At 44.4% G+C, this 24,797-nt stretch overlaps 1 protein-coding gene across 1 annotated transcript; it reads left to right on the top strand.

The window, feature by feature from the left end:
• Nucleotides 1-5,594: 5,594 nt before the first annotated feature.
• Nucleotides 5,595-9,773, top strand: LOC141249295 (myosin-3-like; the record flags this gene model as incomplete). Its single annotated transcript, XM_073669583.1, has 4 exons — nt 5,595-5,711; nt 7,590-7,630; nt 8,656-8,867; nt 9,630-9,773. Coding segments are annotated over exons 3-4 (348 nt in total), but the record flags the coding sequence as incomplete, so codon positions are not given.
• Nucleotides 9,774-24,797: the final 15,024 nt, after the last annotated feature.

Below are 24,797 nucleotides of genomic sequence, written 5' to 3'. Positions count from 1 at the left end.
GAAGCTGTGTGGTGGAATATTAGAGAGAGGAGCTGTGTGGTGGAATATTAGGGAGAGGAGCTGTGTGGTGGAATATTAGGGAGAGGAGCTGTGTGGTGGAATATTAGGGAGAGGAGCTGTGTGGGGGAATATTAGGGAGAGGAGCTGTGTGGGGGAATATTAGGGAGAGGAGCTGTGTGGTGGAATATTAGGGAGAGGAACTGTGTGGGGGAATATTAGGGAGAGAAGCTGTGTGGTGGAATATTAGAGAGAGGAGCTGTGTGGTGGAATATTAGGGAGAGGAGCTGTGTGGTGGAATATTAGGGAGAGGAGCTGTGTGGTGGAATATTAGGGAGAGGAGCTGTGTGGTGGAATATTAGGGAGAGGAGCTGTGTGGGGGAATATTAGAGAGAGGAGCTGTGTGGGGGAATATTAGGGAGAGGAGCTGTGTGGGGGAATATTAGGGAGAGGAGCTGTGTGGGGGAATATTAGGGAGAGGAGCTGTGTGGTGGAATATTAGGGAGAGGAGCTGTTGGGGAATATTAGAGAGAGGAGCTGTGTGGTGGAATATTAGGGAGAGGAGCTGTGTGGTGGAATATTAGGGAGAGGAGCTGTGTGGTGGAATATTAGGGAGAGGAGCTGTGTGGGGGAATATTAGGGAGAGGAGCTGTGTGGTGGAATATTAGGGAGAGGAGCTGTGTGGGGGAATATTAGGGAGAGGAGCTGTGTGGGGGAATATTAGGGAGAGGAGCTGTGTGGTGGAATATTAGGGAGAGGAGCTGTGTGGTGGAATATTAGGGAGAGGAGCTGTGTGGTGGAATATTAGGGAGAGGAGCTGTGTGGTGGAATATTAGAGAGAGGAGCTGTGTGGTGGAATATTAGGGAGAGGAGCTGTGTGGTGGAATATTAGGGAGAGGAGCTGTGTGGTGGAATATTAGGGAGAGGAGCTGTGTGGTGGAATATTAGGGAGAGGAGCTGTGTGGGGGAATATTAGAGAGAGGAGCTGTGTGGGGGAATATTAGGGAGAGGAGCTGTGTGGGGGAATATTAGGGAGAGGAGCTGTGTGGGGGAATATTAGGGAGAGGAGCTGTGTGGTGGAATATTAGGGAGAGGAGCTGTGTGGGGGAATATTAGAGAGAGGAGCTGTGTGGTGGAATATTAGGGAGAGGAGCTGTGTGGTGGAATATTAGGGAGAGGAGCTGTGTGGTGGAATATTAGGGAGAGGAGCTGTGTGGGGGAATATTAGGGAGAGGAGCTGTGTGGGGGAATATTAGGGAGAGGAGCTGTGTGGTGGAATATTAGGGAGAGGAGCTGTGTGGTGGAATATTAGGGAGCGGAGCTGTGTGGTGGAATATTAGGGAGAGGAGCTGTGTGGTGGAATATTAGAGAGAGGAGCTGTGTGGGGGAATATTAGGGAGAGGAGCTGTGTGGTGGAATATTAGGGAGCGGAGCTGTGTGGTGGAATATTAGGGAGAGGAGCTGTGTGGTGGAATATTAGGGAGAGGAGCTGTGTGGTGGAATATTAGGGAGAGGAGCTGTGTGGTGGAATATTAGGGAGAGGAGCTGTGTGGTGGAATATTAGGGAGAGGAGCTGTGTGGTGGAATATTAGGGAGAGGAGCTGTGTGGTGGAATATTAGGGAGAGGAGCTGTGTGGTGGAATATTAGGGAGAGGAGCTGTGTGGGGGAATATTAGGGAGAGGAGCTGTGTGGTGGAATATTAGGGAGCGGAGCTGTGTGGGGGAATATTAGGGAGAGGAGCTGTGTGGTGGAATATTAGGGAGAGGAGCTGTGTGGTGGAATATTAGGGAGAGGAGCTGTGTGGTGGAATATTAGGGAGAGGAGCTGTGTGGTGGAATATTAGGGAGAGGAGCTGTGTGGTGGAATATTAGGGAGAGGAGCTGTGTGGGGGAATATTAGGGAGAGGAGCTGTGTGGTGGAATATTAGGGAGAGGAGCTGTGTGGGGGAATATTAGGGAGAGGAGCTGTGTGGGGGAATATTAGGGAGAGGAGCTGTGTGGTGGAATATTAGGGAGAGGAGCTGTGTGGTGGAATATTAGGGAGCGGAGCTGTGTGGTGGAATATTAGAGAGAGGAGCTGTGTGGGGGAATATTAGGGAGAGGAGCTGTGTGGGGGAATATTAGGGAGAGGAGCTGTGTGGGGGAATATTAGTGAGAGGATCTGTGTGGTGGAATATTAGGGAGAGGAGCTGTGTGGTGGAATATTAGGGAGAGGAGCTGTGTGGGGGAATATTAGTGAGAGGAACTGTGTGGTGGAATATTAGGGAGAGGAGCTGTGTGGTGGAATATTAGGGAGGGGAGCTGTGTGGTGGAATATTAGAGAGGGGAGCTGTGTGGTGGAATATTAGGGAGAGGAGCTGTGTGGGGGAATATTAGTGAGAGGAACTGTGTGGTGGAATATTAGGGAGAGGAGCTGTGTGGTGGAATATTAGGGAGAGGAGCTGTGTGGTGGTATATTAGGGAGAGGAGCTGTGTGGGGGAATATTAGGGAGAGGAGCTGTGTGGTGGAATATTAGGGAGAGGAGCTGTGTGGTGGAATATTAGGGAGAGGAGCTGTGTGGTGGTATATTAGGGTTAGGAGCTGTGTGGTGGAATATTAGGGAGAGGAGCTGTGTGGTGGAATATTAGGGAGAGGAGCTGTGTGGTGGTATATTAGGGAGAGGAGCTGTGTGGTGGAATATTAGGGAGAGGAGCTGTGTGGTGGAATATTAGGGAGAGGAGCTGTGTGGGGGAATATTAGGGAGAGGAGCTGTGTGGGGGAATATTAGGGAGAGGAGCTGTGTGGTGGAATATTAGGGAGAGGAGCTGTGTGGGGGAATATTAGGGAGAGGAGCTGTGTGGTGGAATATTAGGGAGAGGAGCTGTGTGGGGGAATATTAGGGAGAGGAGCTGTGTGGTGGAATATTAGGGAGAGGAGCTGTGTGGGGGAATATTAGGGAGAGGAGCTTTGTGGTGGAATATTAGAGAGAGGAGCTGTGTGGGGGAATATTAGGGAGGGGAGCTGTGTGGTGGAATATTAGGGAGAGGAGCTGTGTGGGGGAATATTAGGGAGAGGAGCTGTGTGGTGGAATATTAGGGAGAGGAGCTGTGTGGTGGAATATTAGGGAGAGGAGCTGTGTGGGGGAATATTAGGGAGAGGAGCTGTGTGGGGGAATATTAGGGAGAGGAGCTGTGTGGTGGAATATTAGGGAGAGGAGCTGTGTGGGGGAATATTAGGGAGATGAGCTGTGTGGTGGAATATTAGGGAGAGGAGCTGTGTGGGGGAATATTAGGGAGGGGAGCTGTGTGGGGGAATATTAGGGAGAGGAGCTGTGTGTTGGAATATTAGGGAGAGGAGCTGTGTGGTGGAATATTAGGGAGCGGAGCTGTGTGGGGGAATATTAGGGAGGGGAGCTGTGTGGGGGAATATTAGGGAGAGGAGCTGTGTGGTGGAATATTAGGGAGCGGAGCTGTGTGCGGGAATATTAGGGTGAGGAGCCGTGTGGGGCAATATTAGGGAGAGGAGCCGTGTGGGGCAATATTAGGGAGACGAGCTGTGTGGGGGAATATTAGGGAGAGGAGCTGTGTGGTGGAATATTAGGGAGAGGAGCTGTGTGGTGGAATATTAGGGAGCGGAGCTGTGTGGTGGAATATTAGGGAGCGGAGCTGTGTGGGGGAATATTAGGGAGCGGAGCTGTGTGGTGGAATATTAGGGAGAGGAGCTGTGTGTTGGAATATTAGGGAGAGGAGCTGTGTGGTGGAATATTAGGGAGCGGAGCTGTGTGGGGGAATATTAGGGAGGGGAGCTGTGTGGGGGAATATTAGGGAGAGGAGCTGTGTGGTGGAATATTAGGGAGCGGAGCTGTGTGCGGGAATATTAGGGTGAGGAGCCGTGTGGGGCAATATTAGGGAGAGGAGCCGTGTGGGGCAATATTAGGGAGACGAGCTGTGTGGGGGAATATTAGGGAGAGGAGCTGTGTGGTGGAATATTAGGGAGAGGAGCTGTGTGGTGGAATATTAGGGAGCGGAGCTGTGTGCGGGAATATTAGGGTGAGGAGCCGTGTGGGGCAATATTAGGGAGAGGAGCTGTGTGGGGGAATATTAGGGAGAGGAGCTGTGTGGTGGAATATTAGGGATAGGAGCTGTGTGGGGGAATATTAGGGAGGGGAGCTGTGTGGTGGAATATTAGGGAGAGGAGCTGTGTGGGGGAATATTAGGGAGAGGAGCTGTGTCGGTGAATATTAGGGAGAGGAGCTGTGTGTTGGAATATTAGGGAGAGGAGCTGTGTGGGGGAATATTAGGGAGCGGAGCTGTGTGGGGGAATATTAGGGAGAGGAGCTGTGTGGGGCAATATTAGGGAGACGAGCTGTGTGGGGGAATATTAGGGAGAGGAGAAAATGTCACCAATGAGGAACGTGCAAGTAAATGCTTATTTGTGATCCTTCCTGCGTCTTATCAGAATTGTGGTTCCTGTATGGTCCACAGTCTAATGATGGCTGGTAACAACTCCCAGTATCTTCTTACCATTGTTAAGGACATACTGGGAGTTGCAGATTTACATGATACAAGTGTATATGGGGCTGACCTGGCACTGCAATTGATCACTGTACTGCGGTTGATGATATATTCATGTACTGATGCTGGTTCTGGCGCTGCATTCATGTACTGACGGTGGTTTTGGCGCTGCATTCATGTACTGATGCTGGTTCTGGCACTGCATTCATGTACTGATGGTGGTTCTGGCGCTGCATTCATGTACTGATGCTGGTTCTGGCGCTGTATTCATGTACTGACGGTGGTTTTGGCGCTGCATTCATGTACTGACGGTGGTTCTGGCGCTGCATTCATGTACTGATGCTGGTTCTGGCACTGCATTCATGTACTGATGGTGGCTCTGGCGCTGCATTCATGTACTGACGGTGGTTCTTGCGCTGCATTCATGTACTGACGGTGGTTCTTGCGCTGCATTCATGTACTAACGGTGGTTCTGGCGCTGCATTCATGTACTGACGGTGGTTCTGATCATGTAGCAATCCATATTGTGCTTCATGTTAAAACTGAAAAATCCTCAAAATTTAGTTTTGAGATTATGAGGAGGATTTGATTGAGTTTCTGCTCCAAAAACTCAGTTTAAATTTGTGTTCACATTGATTTATTTTGTGCAGAAGCTCTCAAAATCCTTTTCAAATAGTCCAAACTTGGTTCTGCAGATGTATCCTTGTAAATACCCTTTTGCAGCCCCTCAAATTGATTCAGTATGATCAAAAAATGTTGTGCACCCCGCATTACAGGTCACCTACGATACTGTAGGTGCACATATTACAGTACATACCCCAGTGCTCCTCACCATTGTGCCACTGTCGGCACTAAGGGTAGAAATCAGCGTTTAATCCTTCACAATTATTTGATCCTCGTCTTTTCTGGTCCTGCACTGGGCAGCATCTCATGCTGTGTCCATCAGGGGGCGCCGTGGAGGAGGCAGCCTCTTGGTGATAATCCTATTATTAAGACCCAGGGGTCGTGACTTCTCACCTTCGCCAAATTCTTAAGTGAAAAGAAAATCGAGAAAGCGACATCATTGCTATATATACATTGTAAAGCCAACGAAAAAAAAAATCATCCTCCGTTCGGAGGGGCGTCCAATTATAGAGGAGGGATAAACAGTAGGGATTAGCTAAACACTTTATAAAGCTCAGTGCTCCTCACCCGCAGGGCTCCTCGAGGATCTGCCATCAGTAAGTCCTTATCCTGATCAAGTGTCCCGGGCCGGGAGGGGGCCAGCATGTTATATTATATTATTACATCGGTGACCTGGGGCTGCTGGTCAACTACAATTCCCAGAATGCACTGCAGCCATCAGGTTTTATATTTCGTTGTATCTTGTATTTTATTGTTGTGTTGTATTATATATCTGCTTCTATGTTGTGTTGTATTCAGTTATGTTTTATGTGATTATCGTTGTGTTTTATGTTTCACATCAGGTTTTATATTGTTGTGTTGTGTTATATATCTGCCTCTATGTTGTGTTATGTTTTATGTGATTATCGTTGTGTTTTATGTTTCACATCAGGTTTTATATTGTTGTGTTGTGTTATATATCTGCCTCTATGTTGTGTTATGTTTTATGTGATTATCGTTGTGTTTTATGTTTCACATCAGGTTTTATATTGTTGTGTTGTGTTATATATCTGCCTCTATGTTGTGTTATGTTTTATGTGATTATCGTTGTGTTTTATGTTTCACATCAGGTTTTATATTGTTGTGTTGTGTTATATATCTGCCTCTATGTTGTGTTATGTTTTATGTGATTATCGTTGTGTTTTATGTTTCACATCAGGTTTTATATTGTTGTGTTGTATTATATATCTGCTTCTATGTTGTGTTATGTTTTATGTGATTATCGTTGTGTTTTATGTTTCACATCAGGTTTTATATTGTTGTGTTGTATTATATATCTGCTTCTATGTTGTGTTATGTTTTATGTGATATCGTTGTGTTTTATGTTTCACATCAGGTTTTATATTTCGTTGTATCTTGTATTATATTGTTGTGTTGTGTTATATATCTGCCTCTATGTTGTGTTATGTTTTATGTGATTATCGTTGTGTTTTATGTTTCACATCAGGTTTTATATTGTTGTGTTGTATTATATATCTGCCTCTATGTTGTGTTATGTTTTATGTGATTATCGTTGTGTTTTATGTTTCACATCAGGTTTTATATTGTTGTGTTGTATTATATATCTGCTTCTATGTTGTGTTATGTTTTATGTGATTATCGTTGTGTTTTATGTTTCACATCAGGTTTTATATTGTTGTGTTGTATTATATATCTGCTTCTATGTTGTGTTATGTTTTATGTGATATCGTTGTGTTTTATGTTTCACATCAGGTTTTATATTTCGTTGTATCTTGTATTATATTGTTGTGTTGTGTTATATATCTGCCTCTATGTTGTGTTATGTTTTATGTGATTATCGTTGTGTTTTATGTTTCACATCAGGTTTTATATTGTTGTGTTGTATTATATATCTGCCTCTATGTTGTGTTATGTTTTATGTGATTATCGTTGTGTTTTATGTTTCACATCAGGTTTTATATTACAGTATTTTTTACGTTTTATGGTAAAACACTTTAGAGTTGACCGAAGAGATCTGCGCTGCCCCGGTCTGGCGTCCAGTTGTTTCCTGCTCTGCTCTTCACTTCTGCGCCCGGCGTCCTGGGCGCTTTCTTATTTTACGTCACATAGTGCCAGGCATCGCACGACATCATGACCCCCATCACACCACCCCACCACGACATCATGACCCCCATCACACCACCCCACCACGACATCATGACCCCCATCACACCCCCCCCCCCACGACATCATCACCCCCTCGACGCCACGGGGCCTAGTGAGGGCAAGATGTGAAGACTGCTATGGAAGGACCGGACGCTGGATCGGGGCAGCGCGAATCATGGCTCAACACAAATATATGTATATTCTAATAGTTTATTATCCTATGTATCACGTTACATTCTTATATATGACATTATTATACTATTATGTTATGGCAATTACCAGCCGATCCCTTCCAGGTGGGTAACGTAACCTTTGTTCTGACCCCTCAGATCTTCATTGCTCCTTATCAGTTGGTGGCTGGACTGAATAGGTAAGAATTTTTATTTTTAGGAACTTCCCCTTTAAATATCATTTTCAGGGCAGTACACCTGTCACCAGTACACCTCTTAAGTGGGCGGTTGATGCGACTCCTAGATTTGCGCTGCTGATTTTGGAGGATGAGGTCTCCAGCACTGAAATAGCCCCTCCGGTCTTACGAGAACCTTGTAAATACTGCGGACACATTCTGGAGTCATGATGAAGACTTCAAGTTCGGCTCCTGTTCTTCTCATCCTGTGATCGGCCCCTGAGTCATCCCTACAAGGCACATGTGTGCTCTAAAAGTGGCCATACATCTTTAACCCCTTCCCAACATCCGCCGTTCATATATACGATAGCTATTGGGTGCACATGTCCATAGGGTGGGCTCAGGAGCAGGTGGCGGCTGTGTTATACGGCGAGCGACGATCCCTGCTGTTTAACCCCTTATTCCGAAATTTTTCCTCCATTTTTTCTTTTTAGAGGAAACTGAGCAAAAATTGCAAGTTTTTGAGGAATTTTGCTTTTTAGAGAGTTTCTGCTTCAAAAATTCCAAAAAAACGTGTGCGTGCACATAGCCAGTGTCTGCTCTGGAAAACACAACAAAAAAGGATTGGAATGTGCCAACACTCGAAGGCTGGCTGCACACAGTTTTTTTCACGCAGTTTTTACAACGGGAACTGACAATTTGCTAACTTTTTTTTTTTTTAGGATACTGAGCAGAAACCTACATTTTTTGAGGAGTTTTGCATTTTTTTTTTTAGGAAGATTTGGTGATTTTGTGCTCCAAAAACTGCGTGTTCATATAACCACTATGTGGAAATTTTCCAAATCTTAAAACTCAAAGTTTCTGTTCTGAAAACTTAACAGTGTACATACTGAAAAAATAAGTGCACACAGATTTTTTGGGGGAGTTTTTGGAGCAAAAATTGAGCCGTAAGTTGGAGTTTCTGCTCCAAAAACTCAGCAAAAAGATTCTGTGTGCACATTGCCCAAGAAAAGAGGGAGGCGAAACATTTCCACTTTCTGCTCCGCTAGCTGCAGCCATGAGTAGTGACCAGGAGATGCTGGCGTTCGGCGTGGCCGCGCCTTTCCTAAGGAAAACTGAAAAGGAAAGGACCGAGGCACAGAATCAACCCTTCGATGCCAAAACCTTCTGCTTCGTTACCGACCCAACCATCGAATACATCAAGGGGAAAATCAAGAGTTCAGAGGCCGGAAAGACAACGGTGGACACAGAGGATGGACGGGTAAGATCTATGCCGGCAGAGGCTTCACATTGGGAATCCCTGTAATTCGGCAAAATATTTAGATTTGAGAGTCCTCAGTGGTTGATACCATCTTTTCAGTTAGCCATTAAAAGGTAACAAGTTGCAATCTTTCGAGACTACTCAGGTCTCTTCATCGGGCATAGTATAACTCAACATCTGAAGAGTCACATGTTTATACACAAAAGGATACAGAAATAATGCAATAGATGAGACAGGTGACGTAAAGCAGAGCTATTACTATGGGAGATAGATAAACAGTTCTGGCTGTAAATATTTTAGCAGTTCAAAGATAAGGACTGTGAAGGTTTTATTGTCCGGTGGTGCAGGGTTGTGATGACCCCGCATTTCTGAGGACCACATTCCTTAGTTGATATAGAAATGTGATCCTCAGAGCTGCGGGGGATTATCACAACCCTGGACCAGACCTCAGTCACAGGACAATAAAACCTTCACAGTCCTTATCTTTGAACTGCTAAAATATTTACAGCCAGAACTGTTTATCTATCTCCCATAGTAATAGCTCTGCTTTACGTCACCTGTCTCATCTATTACATTATTTCTGTGTTGACATTAGATAATTGCGGGGGTGGAGTACCAACTGTTACCACTGGGGGAGCCACCGCAGCATACAATATAACATTACATAAAGCAGTGCGTGGGCAATCTGGTGGTGAAAGAACAAATCCAGGGTTGTTGGGCAGCGTCAGAACTTACGGGGTCCCTTGATTTTTCACATTTCAGACCGTCACAGTGAAGCCGGAGAATGTCTTCCCTATGAACCCACTCAAGTTTGATAAAATCGAAGACATGGCGATGCTCACACACCTGCACGAGCCGGCCGTCCTGTTCAACCTCAAAGATCGCTACAAGGCCTGGATGATTTATGTAAGATGTAGCACTGTATATATATATATATATATATATATATATCACCGGCGAGAAGTCACCCCAGATCACCAGGACATAGAGCGGTGATATCACTGTATATACATCACTGGTGAGAGGTCAGTATAGAGATCAGTACTACACCCAGATCACCAGGATATAGAGCGGTGATATCACTGTATATATATCACTGGGGAGAGGTCAGTATAGAGATCAGTACTACACCCAGATCACCAGGATATAGAGCGGTGATATCACTGTATATACATCACTGGTGAGAGGTCAGTATAGAGATCAGTACTACACCCAGATCACCAGGATATAGAGCGGTGATATCACTGTATATATATCACTGGGGAGAGGTCAGTATAGAGATCAGTACTACACCCAGATCACCAGGACATAGAGCGGTGATATCACTGTATATACATCACTGGAGAGAGGTCAGTATAGTGATCAGTACTACACCCAGATCACCAGGATATAGAGCGGTGATATCACTGTATATACATCACTGGTGAGAGGTCAGTATAGAGATCAGTACTATACCCAGATCACCAGGATATAGAGCGGTGATATCACTGTATATACATCACTTGAGAGAGGTCAGTATAGAGATCAGTACTACACCCAGATCACCAGGACATAGAGCGGTGATATCACTGTATATACATCACTGGTGAGAGGTCAGTATAGTGATCAGTACTACACCCAGATCACCAGGATATAGAGCGGTGATATCACTGTATATACATCACTGGTGAGAGGTCAGTATAGAGATCAGTACTACACCCAGATCACCAGGATATAGAGCGGTGATATCACTGTATATACATCACTGGGGAGAGGTCAGTATAGTGATCAGTACTACACCCAGATCACCAGGATATAGAGCGGTGATATCACTGTATATACATCACTGGTGAGAGGTCAGTATAGAGATCAGTACTACACCCAGATCACCAGGATATAGAGCGGTGATATCACTGTATATACATCACTGGGGAGAGGTCAGTATAGAGATCAGTACTACACCCATATCACCAGGATATAGAGCGGTGATATCACTGTATATACATCACTGGTGAGAGGTCAGTATAGTGATCAGTACTACACCCAGATCACCAGGACATAGAGCAGTGATATCACTGTATATACATCACTGGAGAGAGGTCAGTATAGAGATCAGTACTACACCCAGATCACCAGGATATAGAGCGGTGATATCACTGTATATACATCACTGGTGAGAGGTCAGTATAGTGATCAGTACTACACCCAGATCACCAGGACATAGAGCGGTGATATCACTGTATATACATCACTGGGGAGAGGTCAGTATAGTGATCAGTACTACACCCAGATCACCAGGACATAGAGCGGTGATATCACTGTATATACATCACTGGGGAGAGGTCAGTATAGTGATCAGTACTACACCCAGATCACCAGGATATAGAGCGGTGATATCACTGTATATACATCACTGGTGAGAGGTCAGTATAGAGATCAGTACTACACCCAGATCACCAGGATATAGAGCGGTGATATCACTGTATATACATCACTGGTGAGAGGTCAGTATAGTGATCAGTACTACACCCAGATCACCAGGACATAGAGCGGTGATATCACTGTATATACATCACTGGTGAGAGGTCAGTATAGAGATCAGTACTACACCCAGATCACCAGGATATAGAGCGGTGATATCACTGTATATACATCACTGGGGAGAGGTCAGTATAGTGATCAGTACTACACCCAGATCACCAGGACATAGAGCGGTGATATCACTGTATATACATCACTGGGGAGAGGTCAGTATAGTGATCAGTACTACACCCAGATCACCAGGATATAGAGCGGTGATATCACTGTATATACATCACTGGTGAGAGGTCAGTATAGTGATCAGTACTACACCCAGATCACCAGGATATAGAGCGGTGATATCACTGTATATACATCACTGGTGAGAGGTCAGTATAGAGATCAGTACTACACCCAGATCACCAGGATATAGAGCGGTGATATCACTGTATATACATCACTGGTGAGAGGTCAGTATAGTGATCAGTACTACACCCAGATCACCAGGACATAGAGCGGTGATATCACTGTATATACATCACTGGTGAGAGGTCAGTATAGTGATCAGTACTACACCCAGATCACCAGGATATAGAGCAGTGATATCACTGTATATACATCACTGGTGAGAGGTCAGTATAGAGATCAGTACTACACCCAGATCACCAGAACATAGAGCTGTGATATCACTGTATATACATCACTGGAGAGAGGTCAGTATAGTGATCAGTACTACACCCAGATCACCAGGACATAGAGCGGTGATATCACTGTATATACATCACTGGTGAGAGGTCAGTATAGTGATCAGTACTACACCCAGATCACCAGGATATAGAGCAGTGATATCACTGTATATACATCACTGGTGAGAGGTCAGTATAGAGATCAGTACTACACCCAGATCACCAGAACATAGAGCTGTGATATCACTGTATATACATCACTGGTGAGAGGTCAGTATAGTGATCAGTACTACACCCAGATCACCAGGACATAGAGCGGTGATATCACTGTATATACATCACTGGTGAGAGGTCAGTATAGTGATCAGTACTACACCCAGATCACCAGGATATAGAGCAGTGATATCACTGTATATACATCACTGGTGAGAGGTCAGTATAGAGATCAGTACTACACCCAGATCACCAGAACATAGAGCTGTGATATCACTGTATATACATCACTGGAGAGAGGTCAGTATAGTGATCAGTACTACACCCAGATCACCAGGATATAGAGCGGTGATATCACTGTATATACATCACTGGTGAGAGGTCAGTATAGAGATCAGTACTACACCCAGATCACCAGGACATAGAGCGGTGATATCACTGTATATACATCACTGGTGAGAGGTCAGTATAGTGATCAGTACTACACCCAGATCACCAGGATATAGAGCGGTGATATCACTGTATATACATCACTGGTGAGAGGTCAGTATAGAGATCAGTACTACACCCAGATCACCAGGATATAGAGCGGTGATATCACTGTATATATATCACTGGGGAGAGGTCAGTATAGAGATCAGTACTACACCCAGATCACCAGGACATAGAGCAGTGATATCACTGTATATACATCACTGGAGAGAGGTCAGTATAGTGATCAGTACTACACCCAGATCACCAGGATATAGAGCGGTGATATCACTGTATATACATCACTGGTGAGAGGTCAGTATAGAGATCAGTACTACACCCAGATCACCAGGATATAGAGCGGTGATATCACTGTATATACATCACTGGTGAGAGGTCAGTATAGTGATCAGTACTATACCCAGATCACCAGGATATAGAGCGGTGATATCACTGTATATACATCACTTGAGAGAGGTCAGTATAGAGATCAGTACTACACCCAGATCACCAGGACATAGAGCGGTGATATCACTGTATATACATCACTGGGGAGAGGTCAGTATAGTGATCAGTACTACACCCAGATCACCAGGATATAGAGCGGTGATATCACTGTATATACATCACTGGTGAGAGGTCAGTATAGAGATCAGTACTACACCCAGATCACCAGGATATAGAGCGGTGATATCACTGTATATACATCACTGGGGAGAGGTCAGTATAGAGATCAGTACTACACCCAGATCACCAGGATATAGAGCGGTGATATCACTGTATATACATCACTGGTGAGAGGTCAGTATAGTGATCAGTACTACACCCAGATCACCAGGACATAGAGCAGTGATATCACTGTATATACATCACTGGAGAGAGGTCAGTATAGTGATCAGTACTACACCCAGATCACCAGGATATAGAGCGGTGATATCACTGTATATACATCACTGGTGAGAGGTCAGTATAGTGATCAGTACTACACCCAGATCACCAGGACATAGAGCGGTGATATCACTGTATATACATCACTGGTGAGAGGTCAGTATAGAGATCAGTACTACACCCAGATCACCAGGATATAGAGCGGTGATATCACTGTATATACATCACTGGGGAGAGGTCAGTATAGTGATCAGTACTACACCCAGATCACCAGGACATAGAGCGGTGATATCACTGTATATACATCACTGGGGAGAGGTCAGTATAGTGATCAGTACTACACCCAGATCACCAGGATATAGAGCGGTGATATCACTGTATATACATCACTGGTGAGAGGTCAGTATAGTGATCAGTACTACACCCAGATCACCAGGATATAGAGCGGTGATATCACTGTATATACATCACTGGTGAGAGGTCAGTATAGAGATCAGTACTACACCCAGATCACCAGGATATAGAGCGGTGATATCACTGTATATACATCACTGGTGAGAGGTCAGTATAGTGATCAGTACTACACCCAGATCACCAGGACATAGAGCGGTGATATCACTGTATATACATCACTGGTGAGAGGTCACTATAGAGATCAGTACTACACCCAGATCACCAGGACATAGAGCGGTGATATCACTGTATATACATCACTGCTGAGAGGTCAGTATAGAGATCAGTACTACACCCAGATCACCAGGATATAGAGCGGTGATATCACTGTATATACATCACTGGTGAGAGGTCAGTATAGAGATCAGTACTACACCCAGATCACCAGGATATAGAGCGGTGATATCACTGTATATACATCACTGGTGAGAGGTCAGTATAGAGATCAGTACTACAGCCAGATCACCAGGATATAGAGCGGTGATATCACTGTATATACATCACTGGAGAGAGGTCAGTATAGAGATCAGTACTACACCCAGATCACCAGGATATAGAGTGGTGATATCACTGTATATACATCACTGGAGAGAGGTCAGTATAGAGATCAGTACTACACCCAGATCACCAGGATATAGAGTGGTGATATCACTGTATATACATCACTGATGAGAGGTCAGTACAATGATCAGTACTACACCCAGATCACCAGGATATAGAGCGGTGATATCACTGTATATACATCACTGGTGAGAGGTCAGTATAGAGATCAGTACTACACCCAGATCACCAGGATATAGAGCGGTGATATCACTGTATATACATCACTGGTGAGAGGTCAGTATAGTGATCAGTACTACACCCAGATCACCAGGACATAGAGCGGTGATATCACTGTATATACATCACTGGTGAGAGGTCAGTATAGTGATCAGTACTACACCCAGATCACCAGGACATAGAGCGGTGATATCACTGTATATACATCACTGGTGAGTGGTCAGTATAGTGATCAGTACTACACCCAGATCACCAGGACATAGAGCGGTGATATCACTGTATATACATCACTGGTGAGAGGTCAGTATAGTGATCAGTACTACACCCAGATCACCAGGATATAGAGCGGTGATATCACTGTATATACATCACTGGTGAGAGGTCAGTATAGAGATCAGTACTACACCCAGATCACCAGGATATAGAGCGGTGATATCACTGTATATACATCACTGGTGAGAGGTCAGTATAGTGATCAGTACTACACCCAGATCACCAGGACATAGAGCGGTGATATCACTGTATATACATCACTGGTGAGAGGTCAGTTTAGAGATCAGTACTACACCCAGATCACCAGGATATAGAGCGGTGATATCACTGTATATACATCACTGGTGAGAGGTCAGTATAGAGATCAGTACTACACCCAGATCACCAGGATATAGGGCGGTGATATCACTGTATATACATCACTGGTGAGAGGTCAGTATAGTGATCAGTACTACACCCAGATCACCAGGATATAGAGCGGTGATATCACTGTATATACATCACTGGAGAGAGTTCAGTATAGAGATCAGTACTACACCCAGATCACCAGGACATAGAGCGGTGATATCACTGTATATACATCACTGGTGAGAGGTCAGCATAGAGATCAGTACTACACCCAGATCACCAGGATATAGAGCGGTGATATCACTGTATATACATCACTGGTGAGAGGTCAGTATAGAGAACAGTACTACATCCAGATCACCAGGATATAGAGCGGTGATATCACTGTATATACATCACTGGTGAGAGGTCAGTATAGAGAACAGTACTACACCCAGATCACCAGGATATAGAGCAGTGATATCACTGTATATACATCACTGGGGAGAGGTCAGTATAGTGATCAGTACTACACCCAGATCACCAGGACATAGAGCGGTGATATCACTGTATATACATCACAGGTGAGAGGTCAGTATAGAGATCAGTACGACACCCAGATCACCAGGATATAGAGCGGTGATATCACTGTATATACATCACTGGTGAGAGGTCAGTATAGAGATCAGTACTACACCCCGATCACCAGGATATAGAGCGGTGATATCACTGTATATACATCACTGGAGAGAGGTCAGTATAGTGATCAGTACTACACCCAGATCACCAGGACATAGAGCGGTGATATCACTGTATATACATCACTGGTGAGAGGTCAGTATAGTGATCAGTACTACACCCAGATCACCAGGATATAGAGCGGTGATATCACTGTATATACATCACTGGTGAGAGGTCAGTATAGAGATCAGTACTACACCCAGATCACCAGGATATAGAGCGGTGATATCACTGTATATACATCACTGGTGAGAGGTCAGTATAGAGATCAGTACTACACCCAGATCACCAGGATATAGAGCGGTGATATCACTGTATATACATCACTGGTGAGAGGTCAGTATAGTGATCAGTACTACATCCAGATCACCAGGACATAGAGCGGTGATATCACTGTATATACATCACTGGTGAGAGGTCAGTATAGTGATCAGTACTACACCCAGATCACCAGGACATAGAGCGGTGATATCACTGTATATACATCACTGGTGAGAGGTCAGTATAGTGATCAGTACTACACCCAGATCACCAGGACATAGAGCGGTGATATCACTGTATATACATCACTGGTGAGAGGTCAGTATAGAGATCAGTACTACACCCCGATCACCAGGATATAGAGCGGTGATATCACTGTATATACATCACTGGTGAGAGGTCAGTATAGTGATCAGTACTACACCCAGATCACCAGGATATAGAGCGGTGATATCACTGTATATACATCACTGGTGAGAGGTCAGTATAGAGATCAGTACTACACCCAGATCACCAGGATATAGAGCGGTGATATCACTGTATATACATCACTGGTGAGAGGTCAGTATAGAGATCAGTACTACACCCAGATCACCAGGATATAGAGCGGTGATATCACTGTATATACATCACTGGTGAGAGGTCAGTATAGTGATCAGTACTACACCCAGATCACCAGGACATAGAGCGGTGATATCACTGTATATACATCACTGGTGAGAGGTCAGTATAGTGATCAGTACTACACCCAGATCACCAGGATATAGAGCAGTGATATCACTGTATATACATCACTGGTGAGAGGTCAGTATAGAGATCAGTACTACACCCCGATCACCAGGATTTAGAGCGGTGATATCACTGTATATACATCACTGGTGAGAGGTCAGTATAGTGATCAGTACTACACCCAGATCACCAGGATATAGAGCGGTGATATCACTGTATATACATCACTGGTGAGAGGTCAGTATAGTGATCAGTACTACACCCAGATCACCAGGACATAGAGCGGTGATATCACTGTATATACATCACTGTTGAGAGGTCAGTATAGTGATCAGTACTACACCCAGATCACCAGGACATAGAGCGGTGATATCACTGTATATACATCACTGGTGAGAGGTCAGTATAGAGATCAGTACTACACCCAGATCACCAGGACATAGAGCTGTGATATCACTGTATATACATCACTGGTGAGAGGTCAGTAGAGTGATCAGTACTACACCCAGATCACCAGGACATAGAGCGGTGATATCACTGTATATACATCACTAGAGAGAGAGGTCAGTATAGAGATCAGTACTACACCCAGATCACCAGGACATAGAGCGGTGATATCACTGTATATACATCACTGGTGAGAGGTCAGTATAGAGATCAGTACTACACCCAGATCACCAGGATATAGAGCGGTGATATCACTGTATATACATCACTGGTGAGAGGTCAGTATAGAGATCAGTACTACACCCAGATCACCAGGATATAGAGCGGTGATATCACTGTATATACATCACTGGTGAGAGGTCAGTATAGTGACCAATACTACACCCAGATCACCAGGACATAGAGCGGTGATATCACTGTATATACATCACTGGTGAGAGGTCAGTATAGAGATCAGTACTACACCCAGATCACCAGGACATAGAGCGGTGATATCACTGTATATACATCACTGGTGAGAGGTCAGTTTAGAGATCAGTACTACACCCAGATCACCAGGATATAGAGCGGTGATATCACTGTATATACATCACTGGTGAGAGGTCAGTTTAGAGATCAGTACTACACCCAGATCACCAGGATATAGAGTGGTGATATCACTGTATATACATCACTGGTGAGAGGTCAGTACAATGATCAGTACTAGACCCAGATCACCAGGATATAGAGTGGTGATATCACTGTATATACATCACTGGAGAGAGGTCAGTATAGAGATCAGTACTACACCCAGATCACCAGGATATAGAGCGGTGATATCACTGTATATACATCACTGGTGAGAGGTCAGTATAGTGATCAGTACTACATCAAGATCACCAGGACATAGAGCGGTGATATCACTGTATATACATCACTGGTGAGAGGTCAGTATAGAGATCAGTACTACACCCAGATCACCAGGACATAGAGCGGTGATATCACTGTATATACATCACTGGTGAGAGGTCAGTATAGAGATCAGTACTACACCCAGATCACCAGGATATAGAGCGGTGATATCACTGTATATACATCACTGGTGAGAGGTCAGTATAGAGATCAGTACTACACCCAGATCACCAGGACATAGAGCGGTGATATCACTGTATATACATCACTGGTGAGAGGTCAGTATAGAGATCAGTACTACACCCAGATCACCAGGACATAGAGCGGTGATATCACTGTATATACATCACTGGTGAGAGGTCAGTATAGTGATCAGTACTACACCCAGATCACCAGGATATAGAGCGGTGATATCACTGTATATACATCACTGGTGAGAGGTCAGTATAGAGATCAGTACTACACCCAGATCACCAGGATATAGAGCGGTGATATCACTGTATATACATCACTGGTGAGAGGTCAGTATAGAGATCAGTACTACACCCAGATCACCAGGATATAGAGCGGTGATATCACTGTATATACATCACTGGTGAGAGGTCAGTATAGAGATCAGTACTACACCCAGATCACCAGGATATAGAGCGGTGATATCACTGTATATACATCACTGGTGAGAGGTCAGTATAGTGATCAGTACTACACCCAGATCACCAGGATATAGAGCGGTGATATCACTGTATATACATCACTGGGGAGAGGTCAGTATAGTGATCAGTACTACACCCAGATCACCAGGATATAGAGCGGTGATATCACTGGTGAGAGGTCAGTATAGAGATCAGTACTACACCCAGATCACCAGGACATAGAGCGGTGATATCACTGGTGAGAGGTCAGTATAGAGATCAGTACTACACCCCGATCACCAGGATATAGAGCTGTGATATCACTGTATATACATCACTGGAGAGAGGTCAGTATAGAGATCAGTACTACACCCAGATCACCAGGATATAGAGCGGTGATATCACTGTATATACATCACTGGAGAGAGGTCAGTATAGAGATCAGTACTACACCCAGATCACCAGGATATAGAGCGGTGATATCACTGTATATACATCACTGGTGAGAGGTCAGTATAGTGATCAGTACTACACCCAGATCACCAGGATATAGAGCGGTGATATCACTGTATATACATCACTGGTGAGAGGTCACTATAGAGATCAGTACTACACCCAGATCACCAGGACATAGAGCGGTGATATCACTGTATATACATCACTGCTGAGAGGTCAGTATAGAGATCAGTACTACACCCAGATCACCAGGATATAGAGCGGTGATATCACTGTATATACATCACTGGTGAGAGGTCAGTATAGAGATCAGTACTACACCCAGATCACCAGGATATAGAGCGGTGATATCACTGTATATACATCACTGGTGAGAGGTCAGTATAGAGATCAGTACTACAGCCAGATCACCAGGATATAGAGCGGTGATATCACTGTATATACATCACTGGAGAGAGGTCAGTATAGAGATCAGTACTACACCCAGATCACCAGGATATAGAGTGGTGATATCACTGTATATACATCACTGGAGAGAGGTCAGTATAGAGATCAGTACTACACCCAGATCACCAGGATATAGAGTGGTGATATCACTGTATATACATCACTGATGAGAGGTCAGTACAATGATCAGTACTACACCCAGATCACCAGGATATAGAGCGGTGATATCACTGTATATACATCACTGGTGAGAGGTCAGTATAGAGATCAGTACTACACCCAGATCACCAGGATATAGAGCGGTGATATCACTGTATATACATCACTGGTGAGAGGTCAGTATAGTGATCAGTACTACACCCAGATCACCAGGACATAGAGCGGTGATATCACTGTATATACATCACTGGTGAGAGGTCAGTATAGTGATCAGTACTACACCCAGATCACCAGGACATAGAGCGGTGATATCACTGTATATACATCACTGGTGAGTGGTCAGTATAGTGATCAGTACTACACCCAGATCACCAGGACATAGAGCGGTGATATCACTGTATATACATCACTGGTGAGAGGTCAGTATAGTGATCAGTACTACACCCAGATCACCAGGATATAGAGCGGTGATATCACTGTATATACATCACTGGTGAGAGGTCAGTATAGAGATCAGTACTACACCCAGATCACCAGGATATAGAGCGGTGATATCACTGTATATACATCACTGGTGAGAGGTCAGTATAGTGATCAGTACTACACCCAGATCACCAGGACATAGAGCGGTGATATCACTGTATATACATCACTGGTGAGAGGTCAGTTTAGAGATCAGTACTACACCCAGATCACCAGGATATAGAGCGGTGATATCACTGTATATACATCACTGGTGAGAGGTCAGTATAGAGATCAGTACTACACCCAGATCACCAGGATATAGGGCGGTGATATCACTGTATATACATCACTGGTGAGAGGTCAGTATAGTGATCAGTACTACACCCAGATCACCAGGATATAGAGCGGTGATATCACTGTATATACATCACTGGAGAGAGTTCAGTATAGAGATCAGTACTACACCCAGATCACCAGGACATAGAGCGGTGATATCACTGTATATACATCACTGGTGAGAGGTCAGCATAGAGATCAGTACTACACCCAGATCACCAGGATATAGAGCGGTGATATCACTGTATATACATCACTGGTGAGAGGTCAGTATAGAGAACAGTACTACATCCAGATCACCAGGATATAGAGCGGTGATATCACTGTATATACATCACTGGTGAGAGGTCAGTATAGAGAACAGTACTACACCCAGATCACCAGGATATAGAGCAGTGATATCACTGTATATACATCACTGGGGAGAGGTCAGTATAGTGATCAGTACTACACCCAGATCACCAGGACATAGAGCGGTGATATCACTGTATATACATCACAGGTGAGAGGTCAGTATAGAGATCAGTACGACACCCAGATCACCAGGATATAGAGCGGTGATATCACTGTATATACATCACTGGTGAGAGGTCAGTATAGAGATCAGTACTACACCCCGATCACCAGGATATAGAGCGGTGATATCACTGTATATACATCACTGGAGAGAGGTCAGTATAGTGATCAGTACTACACCCAGATCACCAGGACATAGAGCGGTGATATCACTGTATATACATCACTGGTGAGAGGTCAGTATAGTGATCAGTACTACACCCAGATCACCAGGATATAGAGCGGTGATATCACTGTATATACATCACTGGTGAGAGGTCAGTATAGAGATCAGTACTACACCCAGATCACCAGGATATAGAGCGGTGATATCACTGTATATACATCACTGGTGAGAGGTCAGTATAGAGATCAGTACTACACCCAGATCACCAGGATATAGAGCGGTGATATCACTGTATATACATCACTGGTGAGAGGTCAGTATAGTGATCAGTACTACATCCAGATCACCAGGACATAGAGCGGTGATATCACTGTATATACATCACTGGTGAGAGGTCAGTATAGTGATCAGTACTACACCCAGATCACCAGGACATAGAGCGGTGATATCACTGTATATACATCACTGGTGAGAGGTCAGTATAGTGATCAGTACTACACCCAGATCACCAGGACATAGAGCGGTGATATCACTGTATATACATCACTGGTGAGAGGTCAGTATAGAGATCAGTACTACACCCCGATCACCAGGATATAGAGCGGTGATATCACTGTATATACATCACTGGTGAGAGGTCAGTATAGTGATCAGTACTACACCCAGATCACCAGGATATAGAGCGGTGATATCACTGTATATACATCACTGGTGAGAGGTCAGTATAGAGATCAGTACTACACCCAGATCACCAGGATATAGAGCGGTGATATCACTGTATATACATCACTGGTGAGAGGTCAGTATAGAGATCAGTACTACACCCAGATCACCAGGATATAGAGCGGTGATATCACTGTATATACATCACTGGTGAGAGGTCAGTATAGTGATCAGTACTACACCCAGATCACCAGGACATAGAGCGGTGATATCACTGTATATACATCACTGGTGAGAGGTCAGTATAGTGATCAGTACTACACCCAGATCACCAGGATATAGAGCAGTGATATCACTGTATATACATCACTGGTGAGAGGTCAGTATAGAGATCAGTACTACACCCCGATCACCAGGATTTAGAGCGGTGATATCACTGTATATACATCACTGGTGAGAGGTCAGTATAGTGATCAGTACTACACCCAGATCACCAGGATATAGAGCGGTGATATCACTGTATATACATCACTGGTGAGAGGTCAGTATAGTGATCAGTACTACACCCAGATCACCAGGACATAGAGCGGTGATATCACTGTATATACATCACTGTTGAGAGGTCAGTATAGTGATCAGTACTACACCCAGATCACCAGGACATAGAGCGGTGATATCACTGTATATACATCACTGGTGAGAGGTCAGTATAGAGATCAGTACTACACCCAGATCACCAGGACATAGAGCTGTGATATCACTGTATATACATCACTGGTGAGAGGTCAGTAGAGTGATCAGTACTACACCCAGATCACCAGGACATAGAGCGGTGATATCACTGTATATACATCACTAGAGAGAGAGGTCAGTATAGAGATCAGTACTACACCCAGATCACCAGGACATAGAGCGGTGATATCACTGTATATACATCACTGGTGAGAGGTCAGTATAGAGATCAGTACTACACCCAGATCACCAGGATATAGAGCGGTGATATCACTGTATATACATCACTGGTGAGAGGTCAGTATAGAGATCAGTACTACACCCAGATCACCAGGATATAGAGCGGTGATATCACTGTATATACATCACTGGTGAGAGGTCAGTATAGTGACCAATACTACACCCAGATCACCAGGACATAGAGCGGTGATATCACTGTATATACATCACTGGTGAGAGGTCAGTATAGAGATCAGTACTACACCCAGATCACCAGGACATAGAGCGGTGATATCACTGTATATACATCACTGGTGAGAGGTCAGTTTAGAGATCAGTACTACACCCAGATCACCAGGATATAGAGCGGTGATATCACTGTATATACATCACTGGTGAGAGGTCAGTTTAGAGATCAGTACTACACCCAGATCACCAGGATATAGAGTGGTGATATCACTGTATATACATCACTGGTGAGAGGTCAGTACAATGATCAGTACTAGACCCAGATCACCAGGATATAGAGTGGTGATATCACTGTATATACATCACTGGAGAGAGGTCAGTATAGAGATCAGTACTACACCCAGATCACCAGGATATAGAGCGGTGATATCACTGTATATACATCACTGGTGAGAGGTCAGTATAGTGATCAGTACTACATCAAGATCACCAGGACATAGAGCGGTGATATCACTGTATATACATCACTGGTGAGAGGTCAGTATAGAGATCAGTACTACACCCAGATCACCAGGACATAGAGCGGTGATATCACTGTATATACATCACTGGTGAGAGGTCAGTATAGAGATCAGTACTACACCCAGATCACCAGGATATAGAGCGGTGATATCACTGTATATACATCACTGGTGAGAGGTCAGTATAGAGATCAGTACTACACCCAGATCACCAGGACATAGAGCGGTGATATCACTGTATATACATCACTGGTGAGAGGTCAGTATAGAGATCAGTACTACACCCAGATCACCAGGACATAGAGCGGTGATATCACTGTATATACATCACTGGTGAGAGGTCAGTATAGTGATCAGTACTACACCCAGATCACCAGGATATAGAGCGGTGATATCACTGTATATACATCACTGGTGAGAGGTCAGTATAGAGATCAGTACTACACCCAGATCACCAGGATATAGAGCGGTGATATCACTGTATATACATCACTGGTGAGAGGTCAGTATAGAGATCAGTACTACACCCAGATCACCAGGATATAGAGCGGTGATATCACTGTATATACATCACTGGTGAGAGGTCAGTATAGAGATCAGTACTACACCCAGATCACCAGGATATAGAGCGGTGATATCACTGTATATACATCACTGGTGAGAGGTCAGTATAGTGATCAGTACTACACCCAGATCACCAGGATATAGAGCGGTGATATCACTGTATATACATCACTGGGGAGAGGTCAGTATAGTGATCAGTACTACAC

Source organism: Phyllobates terribilis, unplaced genomic scaffold, assembly GCF_046119375.1.
Source record: "Phyllobates terribilis strain yellow unplaced genomic scaffold, ASM4611937v1 Scaffold_4471__1_contigs__length_60603, whole genome shotgun sequence".
Taxonomy (NCBI): Eukaryota; Metazoa; Chordata; class Amphibia; order Anura; family Dendrobatidae; genus Phyllobates; species Phyllobates terribilis.
Note: the sequence above shows the minus strand (reverse complement) of the source record. Positions and strands in the feature narration are given on the sequence as shown.